The sequence below is a fragment of the Elephas maximus genome, chromosome 12 (genome assembly GCF_024166365.1).
Source record: "Elephas maximus indicus isolate mEleMax1 chromosome 12, mEleMax1 primary haplotype, whole genome shotgun sequence".
Classification (NCBI taxonomy): Eukaryota; Metazoa; Chordata; class Mammalia; order Proboscidea; family Elephantidae; genus Elephas; species Elephas maximus.
Genome location: NC_064830.1, coordinates 5,524,197 through 5,538,557, shown reverse-complemented (window position 1 = coordinate 5,538,557; position 14,361 = coordinate 5,524,197). Strand labels below are relative to the sequence as shown.

At 39.7% G+C, this 14,361-nt stretch overlaps 1 protein-coding gene across 5 annotated transcripts in view; it reads left to right on the top strand.

Annotated features, from left to right (window-relative positions):
- The window catches only part of ARHGEF10 (Rho guanine nucleotide exchange factor 10), a 180,649-nt gene extending 167,162 nt beyond the window's left edge, over window positions 1–13,487 (top strand). For 4 of the 5 annotated variants that reach the window (XM_049902646.1, XM_049902647.1, XM_049902644.1 and 1 more), the window contains exons 28-29: window positions 8,608–8,730; window positions 11,639–13,487. In XM_049902646.1, the coding sequence (XP_049758603.1) occupies window positions 8,608–8,730; window positions 11,639–12,156 (641 nt within the window). In that variant the 3' untranslated portion in view covers window positions 12,157–13,487. The remainder of the gene's footprint in view (window positions 1–8,607; window positions 8,731–11,638) is intronic. The other variant, XM_049902648.1, reaches the window with a different exon arrangement.
- Window positions 13,488–14,361: the final 874 nt, after the last annotated feature.

Genomic DNA, 14,361 nt, shown 5'->3' with positions numbered 1-14,361 from the left:
TTAGGTGAAGCAGGTGGGCTACAGTACCTTTTAATTACGTGGTGGGGGGAGATGGACAGAGCACAGTTTTTAAACATGCGCACAAAAACTTTTGGGATCTTTTTTTTTTTCTCAGAGTAGGTTGTAGCAACAGAGACTTGCACTCAGTAGAGCTGGGCTCAGTAGGGTTTTCAGTGGTTGATTTTTTTGGAAGTAGGTCTCCAGGCTTTTCTTCCGAGGGTAGATTCCAGCCTCCAACTTTTTGGTTACTAGCCAAGCGCATTAACCATTCGCATCACCTAGGGCCTCCAGTGCCTAAAAATGTTAGGCCGTGGTGAGAAGAGAATGCAGAAGAAGAAGGGGTTGTCAGAAAGGAAAAAAAGCCAGGAGACTTATAGGGGGCCCAAGGTAGGAGAGGGAGCCACCGTAATGTAAAGTCAGAGGGGCCAAGATTGGCGAGAGCAAGGTGGCAGGTGAGACGATGCCGTGAGATCTAACATGAGGATGAGAAAAGATAAGCGGCTCAGTTACTAAGGATGCAGTCGGAATATTACTAGGGAAGTGGTGGGGGGGAGAAAGGGTTAGAGCTGGTTTTTGGAGCATTTTTTGAGTTTTGAGAGGGCAGTGGGAAATGGAGAAGTAACAAGGTTAAATTTAGATTTCTTTTAGAGACAGTTAACAGTAAGAGGCTGAGCAAGAAAGAAAGCCCGAATTAAGTTGCCTCTTAACTGACTTCATATGTTCAACAGTTTTTAAATTGTAAACATCAGGAAGTGTAGACAGCCTCTAAGAAGTTACTGAGTTCCCTGCCTGTGAAGGCACTGAATTAAATATAGCAAAATGATTTGCAGAATCAACAACAGATTATATCCAGACAGGTACGTGGCAAGTCCTACCATCGTTCAAAGGCAGCTTGAGACTGTAGTGGGATTGATGGAAGATTTTTTGTTTTGGTTTGTTAGTTTGTTGGTTGGTTGATAATCATGTTGAAGGTGTTTGTGGTTTAAGCAGAGGGTACTAGAGAAAAGATTACTACTTATGATGCATTGAAAAATAATAATTTAGGGGTTAAGTTCTAGAAAGATGTGAGGTGAGACAGCCAGGACACAGGTGGGAAGTTGTCCTTTGACAAGGGGAGGAATGTTGGTCCTCTGAGAAGGACGGGATGAGGCAGGAGAGGACGCAAATGGGAGAGAAGGGAACTCTGGGGAGCTCAGGCCAGTGCCTCCACCTCACTTGAGGGTAGGAGGCATGTTTGGTTGACCTTGAGGATGAACGTATTGGAGGCACTGTGTATGATAGCTGCTCTCTCCTTTGTGGCCACACTGCACCAATTTTTTTTTTTTTTTAATATTGTGGATCTTTTTTTTTTTTTTAATATTGTGGATCTTTTTTTTTTTTCATTGAGAAAAATGGAGACATACATCACATACAAATTAATTTTAGAAAAACAAAGTTGTTTATAGTCCCTCTGACCCTGAAAACGTCCTGACGCTTTGCTAGGGTCCTTGAAGTAAATGTTTTCTTTTGAGCACTCATGCTGGTGAAATAAATGTTTGCTGTTGGAAACTGTTGGAGCCGTTGGGATGAAACCAAGTCAAACTCATAGAGTGCCAAAACACGCATTTCTTTGGCCAACGAGTGGCCTGTACGTTCAGAGATCTGTCCACAAGGGAAGGTGTGGCTTTTATTGTGTTAAAGCGACTTTCCGAGCCCCGTGAACATGTGGAAGGGTGTTCCCGACCCAGCTCTCTGCAGCGCTGCCGGGTCTCCCAAGGAGCTGTGGTCTCACAGGACGCTGTGGGCCCTGGCTGACATCCCTGCTGTCCTTCCCAGGGGGGTTGCCATGGCTTCCAGACCCTGACAGGCTAGCCTCAAAAATGCAGCCGTGCCGCAGGAACAGCTACTAGGAGCTCACTCTGCCCTTGTTATTCTTCACCCTCCAATTAAGAACAGAAAGAAAAAATAGCTATGAAGAGAAGGTTCAGGCAAGCCTAAGCCTAATTTTTTTTCATGTAATGTTTCACCAAGCTAATAGTTGTACATACTTTAATAAAATCAAATAGCACCCAAGGCTTGTGAGGAGCAGAACAAAGCAGGCTTTTGCCCCATTCCCCCCACTCTGCCCTGCCCTCTTCCCACCAGGCAATCACTTTCGCTCTTTCAGCTGCTGCTGGTGTGAAACCTCCATGTTGCTTTGAAAAACCCAGGCTTGTGTGGCTTATTCTCGAGCTTTCCATTTTAGATGCTGCCTTTTGCCTTCCTGCTGTAGAAGAAAAAAATTAAATTATCATACCTTCTTCCAAACATACGCAGGCCCACTAGCTCCCCCTAGTCTATGCAACATATAAACGAATATATGCTTGAACTTCCTTCCTCCCTGCGGAGTTAGGTCACCATCTTGCACTAAATCAAAGCTTAGCATTTACATGTTTTTGATGATGTGATTGTAACTGAGTTGCATAATATAACGTAGTTACCTTTCCTTTCTTTCACTACTTTTTTATCTTGTCAGTTAATAATTTCCTTTTTTTTTTTTTTCTCACATATAGTTTTCAATTTGCTGATCATAGGTCCACCCTGAGGAGCCCTGGTGGTGCAGTGGTTAAGAGCTCAGCTGCTAACCAAATGGTCAGCAGTTGGAATCCACCAGCTGCTCCTCGGAAACCTTATGGGGCAGTTCTGTTCTGTTCTGTTCTGTCCTGTAGGGTCGCTGTGAGTCAGAATTGACTCGATGGCAATGGGTTTGGGTTTCTGTTGTTGTTTTAATCCACCCTGAAGGCTCCCGCAGAACTGTGAAACTCTTCCCTGCGTGGTCAGATGCGTCAGGGAACCTGGCAGTGCCGTTGCCCCCGCTAGAGTCCTCCCTTCTTGGCTCCTCCCTGGCCCATTTGCTCTGTTGGCTTGGTAACAGCTCTCATCCTGGAACTTCTCTTTGCTATTGTGTTGCACACGCCTTCAGGCTCTCTCCTCTGTGGGTCCCTTCTTTCACGGATCCCTGTTTATTCTTACTCTGTTTTTTACAAGTAGATGAAAGTAAAAGCAGGTGTTCACTGTAACGTGTTTAATCAGAACAGAGTGGAATGCCTTCACTTGGCATGGATTCTCTGGCATTTGTATAATATTGAAAATACCTCTAACTGTATACCTGGGAGACTCTTTTAACTTTTATCTGCATCTGATATCCTCCTTCCAGGTTGTGATCTGTTGGGTGGTGGGTGATTCGGAGCAGGATTTGGTGACACTGGGAATTAGGTTTCAGACCGAGAATAGTTGCCTTTTCACTGGTTCTTGGATATGATCCTTGGAACAGTGTAATCTGAAACTGCTCCAAATTTCATTACATTATGTGGCTTAGAACGAGAAAGCCAAAAACCCATTGCCTCTCCTTCCCTTTTCCTAATCTTACCTTTATGCCCGTGTTGTATAGTAACTAGCATTATTACATGTTATTTTACACGTAAATATTTCGGTTAGTGCATGTGCTAAACGTAAGTGTATTGAATTTGAGGTTGCTAGGTTATGAGCAGCCCGCGTTGTTATTCTCAGCGGATACAGTATTAGCAGTGTGTTTCCTGGAAACCTGGCCACGCTCTGTGTTCCCCCCACATATAACACCTGCATTCTGGAGTTGTTGTTATTTACATGGCAACAGTAATGCATGTATCCTTTTGCACCATTGCTGGCTCTACAGATGAAGACTGCCAAGTTGAAACTAACAGAATTTGAAAAAAAAACAAATTATTCCATAACTCACAACTCCTCTTTAAGCTAACAAAACTGGATTAAATCTGTTTACTTCTTTAGAAGTGGTCTGCTTTCAACCTGTGGAATATATGAATCTGTGTATAACGACCTGGGATTGTTTTCTTCTATTTAGAATTCAGTTCTTGAAAACCATTTAGCCCAACTTCTTTCACATAAACTCAACACAGCCTAACAATTGCCGATACGATTTTCAGAATTTCTGGAGTTAGTATACATGTGTTTTAGAACAGCCGGTTAAACTTCTAAAAGTTACGAAGGAGTAGAACTGACAGGTAGATGTAAGGAAGCGTTATTATTCTAGGCCATCAGTAGCCACAGAAGTTACATCAGGATGCAGGTGTTTCCTGCTTTGTCCTCCCTACTCCAAGGAGAGTATTTATAGTGGAGAAACCCCCAGGCCCCGTGTTAAACTTAGCCTTTCACTGTCTCCACTGAGTGAACGCTTCGCCTTCCCAGAGTGTCTTTAAACAGATAAAACTGCCAAGATGTCAATATTTGTAAAAGTCAGTGTAACTTTTCTAAATACCGTATGCCACGTCATAAGGCAACCCAGTAAATTAAACTAGCCTCGAGACATTATTTATAAGAATGAAAGTGAAGACTTGGATTCCATAACCCCTTGGCTACTGGTCTGTCGTCTCAGAGTAGCCAGCAGCTCAGGTCTGCTCTGTTCCTTGAGGCTTATATTCTGGGTGATCACAGCAGAGAGCGAGAGCTGGTTTTAACATTTCCTATGCTTTGAAGACGTATTTGCCTCTTTTATTTACTATTTGGTTTGTATGTTTCTTTTAAATATTTAAAGAAACTTGGATGATATTCTTTAAGTCCCTTTACCAGCCTTGAGAGGGCCTCTCATTGATGAAAGATTACCGTTTTCTCTCTCTATATCTGCACCTGAAAAGACCCTGGTGGGCTCCCTTTATACGATGGCCATCAAATGCAGTTGGATACCCTTTTCGTGTTGATAATTAAGTTTTAAAACTCCTAGTGGCATTTATGTCTTCCGTCACCACAGCAGCATCCCTGCCTTCACCATCCCAGCCTTGCACTTGACCTTGCGGTGGGCTCTGTGGATTCTCTGGCGAAGGCTGCGGCCCCAGTGAACTCACCTGTTGTCCCACCTTGAAGACCACTGTCGGTGTTTCCGGGAAGCACCTGGGACACCTCAAAAGCAACTCTGCCGTCCACGTGCTCTTGAATTAGAAAGTTGCCAGATTACCTAATTACTATTTCAGGTAAACTTTGATGTGTAACATTAAAGATGACAAATCATAGCCTACGTACTTCGAACACGGGATAAGCAATCAACCCTTGAGACCTTTTGTTTTTCTTAGCTTCTGAATGCTTTCAAACCGGTTGGAAACACGAGTATCTAGATTTTCTTTTGCTGGGTTTCATCGCTTTTGTTATCGGATAAAGTTTTGACTGTTCCTTAAAGAAGCTCTCTCCGGAAGCTCCCTTGCCGTGTGGGTTGGGCAGGGCTTTCCCTGGTTTTTCCCGGTGGTGTCTCTGTAGGCTTCTTCACCTTCCCACCATTTTACGTCCTTTTTTTCCCACACAGCGACTGGTTTCTCCATTCTGGTGCCGCACATGTTTTGTTTTCTAATTTTGGATTGTTACGTGCCTTTCTCTTCAGAAAGACTCACTTATGTAGAAAAGAGTTTCCTTACAAAGACCCTAGAGTTTCCCGGGTTCTCACTGTATATAACGTAAAACAGATGCAAAACCTGGAGACATGTCAAAAATAAACATTTCCTGGATATGCTATTTACATGCAGGAAAAAAAAACCCAAACCCACTGCCATCAAGTCAATTCCCACTTTTAGTGACCGTATAGGACAGAGTAGAACTGCCCACATAGAGTTTCCAAGGAGTGGCTGGTGGATTTGAACTGCCAGCCTTTGGGTTAGTAATCATAGCTCTTAACCATTATGCCAGCAGGGTTTCCGTTTACATGCAAGGGGGTGGAGGAGAATTCATAAGGAGAATGAAAGATTACTTTCAGAAAAGTTTTTCTGAATGAAAACAGCAAATTCCTTTTTATGTTTTTATTAACTATTGGAAATATTTATACATTGTACTTTAGGAGTGAAATGATGTTTGAAATATAAAGGTATGACACTAATTGTTAAGATGGGCTGTTTGAAATTCCCATTTTCCTCATTTGTTTTTGAAGTAAAGTTGTTTATAGAATAAAAGTATTCCAGCTGCTTCTTTAATAACTAACTCTAAACCAGTATTTGAAAAACTATAAATTGTCTGTGAAGGAAAATTTAACTCAGGAATCTGTTTTACATAAAAATTAAACGAAGCTCAGTTTCCCACACCAAAATATTTCATGATATCAAATAAAAAATCATAAAAAAATACTCAAATTTGGGTAGGTTTCATTTATATGTAGGACTTAACTACCAAATTGAAGGATAAAGGAAGAATTAAGTGATAGAATAAGCCTACAGATAACTGCTAAACAAAGCCCTTGAAACCTCAATGGAGACAGTTGATGAGGTGTAGTAAGAGTTCGTTTGTTTTTATCCTTTCTAATAATTTTATATTTTAAAAAGAAAATTTATTCAGATTTAGGACAAGTGGGATATACTGTTGCCTGATTTACATTTTCCTTCCACATCCAACGGCAAAGAAAAATGGCTGTCATATGACAAGATAATGAAGCCTGTCTGTCTCCACCAGGCGTGAAGTCCATATCCATTGTCATGAGATTCTCTACTCTCAGTTGTGTTGTAGACCATTTATATCAGTGTTTGAAATAAATTATTAAAGTTGAAAGCTTAAATGGAAAATAATATTTCACCCCTGTGTATTGGCTTTAGTGAAAGAGAGCTGTGCTTTACCGAAAGGAAAAAAGTACTGTAAGCCAGTTCTAAATGGAACCTTAGACCCTCTGCTTCGAAAACCTTTCCACCAAAGATCTTCGGGAGAGTCTAGGAGGATGGTCTCAGATTCACCTTAAGCTCGTGTGCAGATTTCTCGAGAGGTGATCACACGTAACATTTAAAGTGCTCACCACTGAGTAATAGTGATGCCCCGGAAAAAGGCATTCCTATTTACTCGGAGATGTATGCGCCCCCCTCGCATGCTTACACCCCAAGGCGTCCTTTTACGATATTCTGAAATGCAAGTCGGTAATATTGTGGATTATGCTGAACATTATATTTCTAAACTGTTTCAGTGTTTTTCACTAGCGTTTGAAAACAAAAGCACCTTGATTACCTATAGGAGAGTCTTGTGGATTAACATATATTTCTAAAACTCAAAATACGTTTCTAAAACTCGTCACTCAAAAGACATGGCATACATTCAGAATTCCTGAGAACTTAAAATTATTTACTTTTGTTTTTATAAACAGAGGTTTAAAAATAAAAGCAAATTTTTATTTTGTTGCTTGTTGCCTAAGTAATTCATTTAAAAAATGATCTCTCCAGACGTGCTAATCCAACTCTGGCTCTGAAATTAGACCGTTTGCTCTCAGGCTCTGTACCTGAGATGAATTTCAGATCGAATGTGGAGATACTGAAAATGACTTATTTTTACAGGAAGGAAAAATCACATTGTTTTTAAATATTCATCATTGCTTCTCAAGTGCAAACTTAATTGGTCTTCGGTATTAGCCTGAGCTAACCAGAGAAACACCAAGAGTTATTTTAAGCCTCCTTTTGAAAGCTGTTATGCTAATGGTAGTATCGGAGTAGTGGTAGAATTGTGTGAAAGTCAAGAATCACTCCTTAAAGTTGGAATGGTGGGGAAGATATTTGGATTTAGAGTAATAGGGAAGATACTTGAATATTAGAGTAATAGAAAAGATACTTGAATATTAGAGTAATAGGGAAGGTATTTGAAAGATAGAATAGTAGGGAAGATACTTGAATATTAGAGTAATAGGGAGGGTATTTGAAAATTAGAGTAATAGGGAAGTTACTTGAATATTAGAGTAATAGGGAAGGTATTTGAATATTAGGGTAACAGGGAAGGTATTTGAAGTAGGCCAGTGGTTAGACCAGTCTCTTTCACTCCCAATTTCTGGCCTTGTCACCACCCAGAGCAGACTGTTTAGTTCCTGTGGTCCTCAGCCCCTTGGCTGCCAGACTGTTTCCAAGACTGAACCCACGAGATGTTCTTAGCACACTAAACTTGGAAAGCTTCTCAGACGTTGGTCTCTAAGTGTGTTACTGAGTATACCAAACCAAACCCGTAACCACCAAGTCAATTTTGACTCATAGCGACCCTATAGGACAAAGTAGAACTTCCCTATAGGGTTTCCAGGGGGCAGCTGGTGGATTCGAACTGTCGACCTTTTGGTTAGCAGCTGAGCCCTTAACCACTGTGCCATCAAGGCTCTTAGCTGTATTAGTAGATATCTTCTCATTTCTAAAGATAATAGCTCTGACTATTATTTCAGAGAACCACAGCTTGATTTGTGTATGTGTGGCTTATGGGTCATTTGCTACATTAAACAAAAGTCAATTGTTTAAATAGACTATTCCAAGCAATTTGATTGACTTCTGAAAGCACCAGACAGAGCAGTGAAGGCGGAGAGGACCAGCTGGGAGATTCAAAGTTGTGTCCGCCTTTCTGTGGGGGCCTGCACCCTCTAAGGTGTAATTAAGAGGATGCATCTCCCCAAGATCTTTTTCTTTATAGTCTAGCTGAAGCAAGCTGGACTGCAGCACTTTAGGGACACTGCCTCCCCTTAATGAAATGTGTTATCATGACCGAGGACTTTCACACTGTGTGTCTGTCACATTCTCAGATATTAGCTAAGCACCTCACTGCCCCGACTCTGGTATCACTGCGTAAGTCAAACTTTAGGATCATGAAGCAAACTTCTGTCTCTTCATTTAGGGCATCAGCGGGTGTCTGTGACTAGTCTGCTGGTTTGCCACGGCTTACTGATGGTTGGCACCAATTTGGGCATCGTGGTCGCCCTGCCAGTTCCTCGGCTGCAGGGGATCCCCAAAGTAACTGGTGAGTAAACTCACTCAAGTATTTTTGCCTCGTTCTGTGTCTTTGTCCTATATTTAAAATTGATTAAGCAAATTAATTTATGTAATACTTCAACATATTGGGAATTGTTTAAACAATTCAAATGATTTGTTTCAGTGTACGATAAAGACTGTGTGTTAATTTGCATTGTTGATTTAGACTTGTTTTTCTCTCTTACCTTAGTGTTCCAAAGAGAACTTACCCTGAAGACATATTTTCATATTACCTTGACTGCTACCAGTCAGTCTATAGCATTATATACAGTTTTGGTCAATGAAAGTGGATAGTTTTTATATTTTATGTTGCAAAGAAGGAAGCCTAGGATGTGAAAAAGCTGAGTTATGCCTCTTTGAAGTGTTGATAGGAGCTCAAGTAGATACATACTTTTTGGAGAAAAGTGTTGCCTTATGGATCATGAGCCTTAAAATGCTCGTATGTCGGGAATCAGGAGTTGCATTTCGGGAAACTGTCTTAGGAAACAGCCTAATCTGTGGACAAAGGAGGGTGCAAAAAGACATCTGTCATTTAATTCTTAGTAGCATAAGACAGGAAACAACCTAAACGTTCAAAACTTGGGGAAAGGGAATGTGTAAGGAAATGGTTGTATTGCCATTATAGAATATAACGCAGCCAGTGAAAATGGTATTTGCGGAGACCTTTTAATGACGCAGGAAAATGTTAACACTGTAAGTTAAGCAAAACCAAGGTCTTATATTTTATGTTGATTATAAAATCAGCCATGCAAAAGCATATTCACAGAGAAAAAGAAATTTGCGGGAAATACACCAGAATGGGAAGTGTTGTTAACTACTGTCCGGTCAGCCTCAACTCACGGCGGTGCTGTGTGTGTGTCAGAGAAGAGCTGCGCTCCCTGGGGTTTTCAGTGGCGGATTGTTTGGAACTACATCACCAGGCCTTTTTCCAAGGCACTTCTGAGTGGACTCAAACCCCCACCCTTTCAACTAGCAGCCTAGTGTTAACCGTTTGTACCACCCAGATTGTCAACCCTAAAATATGCATAACTTCAGATATCCCTCCCTTCCCTCCATAAGCTTTTATGGATCTATTGGAAGTAGGTCTGTGGTTTAGATAAATTCATAGTTCGGCATGATCCACCTTTTAGAATTAAGGAATTCTGATTTTTCATTCATTTCTTAATTTCTGCTGTTATTATGAGGTAAACCCAGAAAAGGTACTATACTCTTATTATGAAATACATTGCATATAAAGGGATGGTGCATAATGAATTTTGCAGCTTAAATGGTAATAATAAAAAGGTCACCACGCGCCTGCACCTAGTTTAGGAAAGAGAACTTTGCTTATACAACAGAGCCTGTGTGCCTTTTCCCAAGCTCGTTTCTCTTCCTCCTGCCTCACCCCACACCTGTAGATAACTTTTATAGACAAGAACTTTATATTAATTATTCCATTGATCTTCTCCAGAGTATTACCAAATTTTTTTTTTGTATCCTTAAAAAACAAGTTCTTAATTTTGTCTGACTTTGCATTTTCTCTATTTGTCATATAACATGTATTCCTTGGTAACGTTTTTCTTTCAGTGTTATTTTTGAGATCCATCCTTGTTAGTGCATGTGAGTGTAGTTCGTTCATCTTCTGTATAGTAGTACCTCAAAAGGACGTAATACTACTTGTCCACGTTTCTTTTGACGGCTGTTTAGTTGTGCCCAGTTTTTTGTATTACATAGAGTGCCTCTGTGAATATTCACGCAACCATCTCTGCTTATACATGCATGAGTTCCGCTAGGACGTGTGTCCAGAAGTGGAATGGCTGGTTTGTAGAGAATAGACATGCTCAACTTTACTAAATCTGTTGCCATTGAGTCGATTCCAACTCATAGCAACCCTATAGGACAGGGTAGAACTGCCCCATAGAATTTCCAAGGAGCACCTGGTGGATTCGAACTGCCGGCCTTTTGGTTAGCAGCCGTAGCTCTAAGGTTTCCTCAGCTTTACTAGGTAATGTTAAAATTTCTTCCCGGGTTGTTACATAAAATTACACTGCCATCATCAGGATATGAACATTCTTATCGCTCCATATTCCCACCGGCATTGCCATTGTGAGACTTTTTAATTTTGCCAGTCTGTTGACTGAGGAAGGGAATCTTACTGTTGTTATGGAATTTTATAATTTAATCTGCGTTCGTCAAAGCAGGACAATGCCAAGGGGTAGGGCCTTGTTTCAGCCTCACAGCGTTTGGTGAAAAGGGCGCGTGTGTCCCGAGTCTTTCGGTTCACTTGTGAAGTGTTTAAAAAGTGTGGGTACCCCAGTCCCTCTTGACACTTGGGGCGCCTGTGTTTTATAGAAAGATCTTTTGTGGTTTTGACATGTGCTCCTAGGTCAGAGGATGACTTTAAAATTTGAATCACATCACTTTTGAAATGAAAAGCCCTAATTAAACTACAGAAATTAACTTGTTGTAAACCCCAGAGCATTTTTATAACAAAAATGTACACGGGCTTCTGGTGATGTAGACATTTTGTTCCTGAAACCGACACATCTTTAGGCCTTTACTTCTTCTAATCAAAACTTAGGAAAATTAAATATATTACCATAGAGCAAGTAAGAAGATGTTTGTGCAGAGAACAGGAAAACAACTACATAGAATATGAACACTGGAAATGAGATCCTGTTGAAGAAAACTCGGATTTCCTATTTTAGATCATCATTTTTAAACATTTCTTCAAATTCAATAAAAATCTCAAGTATATAAAACCAGAAGATATTTTCAAGCTGACATTCAAGTGTTATATTTAAAGGGTTTTGTTATTTGGGCAGAGAGAGGAGATATATTGTGCCTAAATTATGTAATTTTTGTTTATTTCTACAATATTTTCTATTTAAAAAAAATTAAATATTTTTGCTTTTTAGGAAGAGGTATGGTTTCCTACCATGCACACAATGGACCAGTCAAGTTCCTTGTGACCGCTACGGCTTTACACAAGAAAAACAAAAACAAGTCCAGAGATAGCCTGCCCCCCAGTTCTGAACCCCAGGATGAAGACCAGAAGGACATGCTTCCAAGCGAGGCCCTCAGCTCTTGCCTAAGTCACAGCAACCCTGATGGTGCCATTTGGTTGGGAGACCCACTAGGCTCAATAACTCAAAAGAGCGACTTGTCGTCATCTTCTGGCTCCCTGACTTTGTCTCATGGCTCTAGCTCTCTAGAGCACAAGTCAGAGGACAGTATCATCTATGACCTCTTGAAGGATCCAAACATCTCACTGAAAAGCAAAGCACAGCGATTCAAGAGAGCGAAAGCCTGTTCAGTGCTAGTGGTTTGTGGAGGGCAGGGCCACAGACGGGTGAATAAGAAGACCAGACAGCAACGACCAGACGAGCTCGTGTCTTCTGTTATGGTCTGGCAGATCCCCCTGTTAAATATATAAGTGAAAGGCCATGCTTCCAGGGATTGAAATTTGCAATCAAGGATGACCTTTTAGCTAAATCATATGATGTAAATGATTTAGGCTGTATCTACACTGGTTGGGGATAAATGAAAAACAGTATTTGGGGAAGAAATGTGCAATATCAGAATGTTGGCTTTCCTGCCAATTCCATCCTTCTCTTCCACACAGCAGAGCGGAATGTAAACACTTCTAAAGAAGGTAGAAGATTGATGCAGCTTTTGAGTAATTTGAAGTTCTGGGAAAATACCATCCTCTCTTTGATTGCTGTAGTCCATACATGAGTAGTAGATATTCAACTTCATCACCTTTGAAGCTATGCCTGTATCATATTGCTTACAGAATTTGGAAACTAAGAATTTGTGGGGAAATTATAGCATATTCAATAGTGTAGGAATTTATTAACAATTCTTAAATTTTTTTTTACTTGATTCAGCTTCATTTCTTTTATTTATATTCCATATTTTAAAAATTTCAGAATAGAATTTGTAACAAGAAAGCCAGGTAACAGATACCAGTCCAGAGGATGTTACTTGCTTTCAGAAATGAGCTGGATTTTCCAAAGTGGTATGATACACATATTGTATATTTTAACAAAGTAGTATTTTTATATTGCATTTTTTTTTTCAATTAAAAAATTAACAGCTAATGTTTTTGGTCATATGTTATCTGTAACATTTCACAAATAATAATTGCTTTGAACCAAAATGCTCAGTACCTAGCAACATTAGACTCAAGCATCAATGCCAAAATATTCTTCCCTTCTCGTATTAAATAGCATTAATATCTATATTAGAAATATATATGTTCTAGTGTTGTAGGAAATGTATACATGAAGTCTTGGTCAATTCTTTAATGTGTTTCTTGCACCTGTTGACTGTGGAACACTGTCAGTTTGTGAATATGCATCCTGAATGGCTCGTGGTGCTAGTCAGTGTGGGTGTTCCATTGCTGGCGATGGGATGTGGACCAAGAAAACCGAACCTCTGATCAACACTATGTTCATTTAGGTATCTCTTCTGCAGAATGCACAGGTTTGTATTCTGCAGTTCATCTCTTCCATGTCAAGATACGTGAGTAATCAGTGAGTTCCATTATGTTCAACGCATATTTATGTATCAGTGTTTTACTTACCGGACAATTAAAAAATTAATGCAGCCATTCACCAGAAATAAATTTCTTAGCACTTTACAGGTGATTAAAGATGCTAATTTTATGACTTGGCCAAATATTTTCTAAGGTGCATATATACCCCATGTGAAAGTAATATCTTCCCCAGCTTCCTTAAACTGTTAGCTACCATCTTATTTTATAAATAAAGTATTTTATTTGAAAATATAATGTTACAGGGTGCCTTTTTTTCCCCCATAAAATACAAAAGAGCAATTAAATTCTGGAGGGGAGTGGGGAAGCCTGAGCTATCTTTTGACATTAGGCATCACCACTTGCTGGTTTGGAAGTAGTGACAGTTATTTATAATTTCCAGAAACAGTTCACAATGTAAATCAAAAATAATACTTTGAATTTGAAGTAGTTACTAAAAAAGTTTCAAGAGACTCATGTACTGGACAGTTTTTAATTTCAATAGCATCATGAATTGAATGAGTTAATATAAGAAGTATCTATAGTGAACTAAGATCTGTAACATTTTGCACTGATTAAAACAATAAAGCATCTCAGCGTTTTCATGGTCAAAAAAAAAACAAAAATTACTTCTGTATACCTTTTAGTTAAACCATGACACCTAAAATATTTTTGGTCTTCATCAATATCTGAAAAACCTCAGCTTACAAATGCCAAATTTTCTTCAGCACATAAATACGTAAAAAAGTACCAGTTGAGGTTTCAGTTTGCTTTTTAATATTGATAATATCTCTAGAGAAAACTTACAGAACATTGTATGTGTGTCACTTTACATGTTTTTATTGCAGAGTTTTAAAGTTCTGTCTTAGAGCTTTCACGATCAATTTATTACTATTTTTAATTAAAAGGTAGCATATTTTTCTTTTTAAAGGAGCCATGGTGGTGCAGTGGTTAAGTGCTTGGCTGCTAACCAAAAGATTCGCAGTTCAAATCCACCAGCTGCTTTTTGGAAACACTATGGGGCAGTTGTAGTTGGTCCTACAAGGTCTCTGAGTCAGAATCAACTCAATGACAACGAGTTTGGTTTTTGTCTTTTTTTTTAAG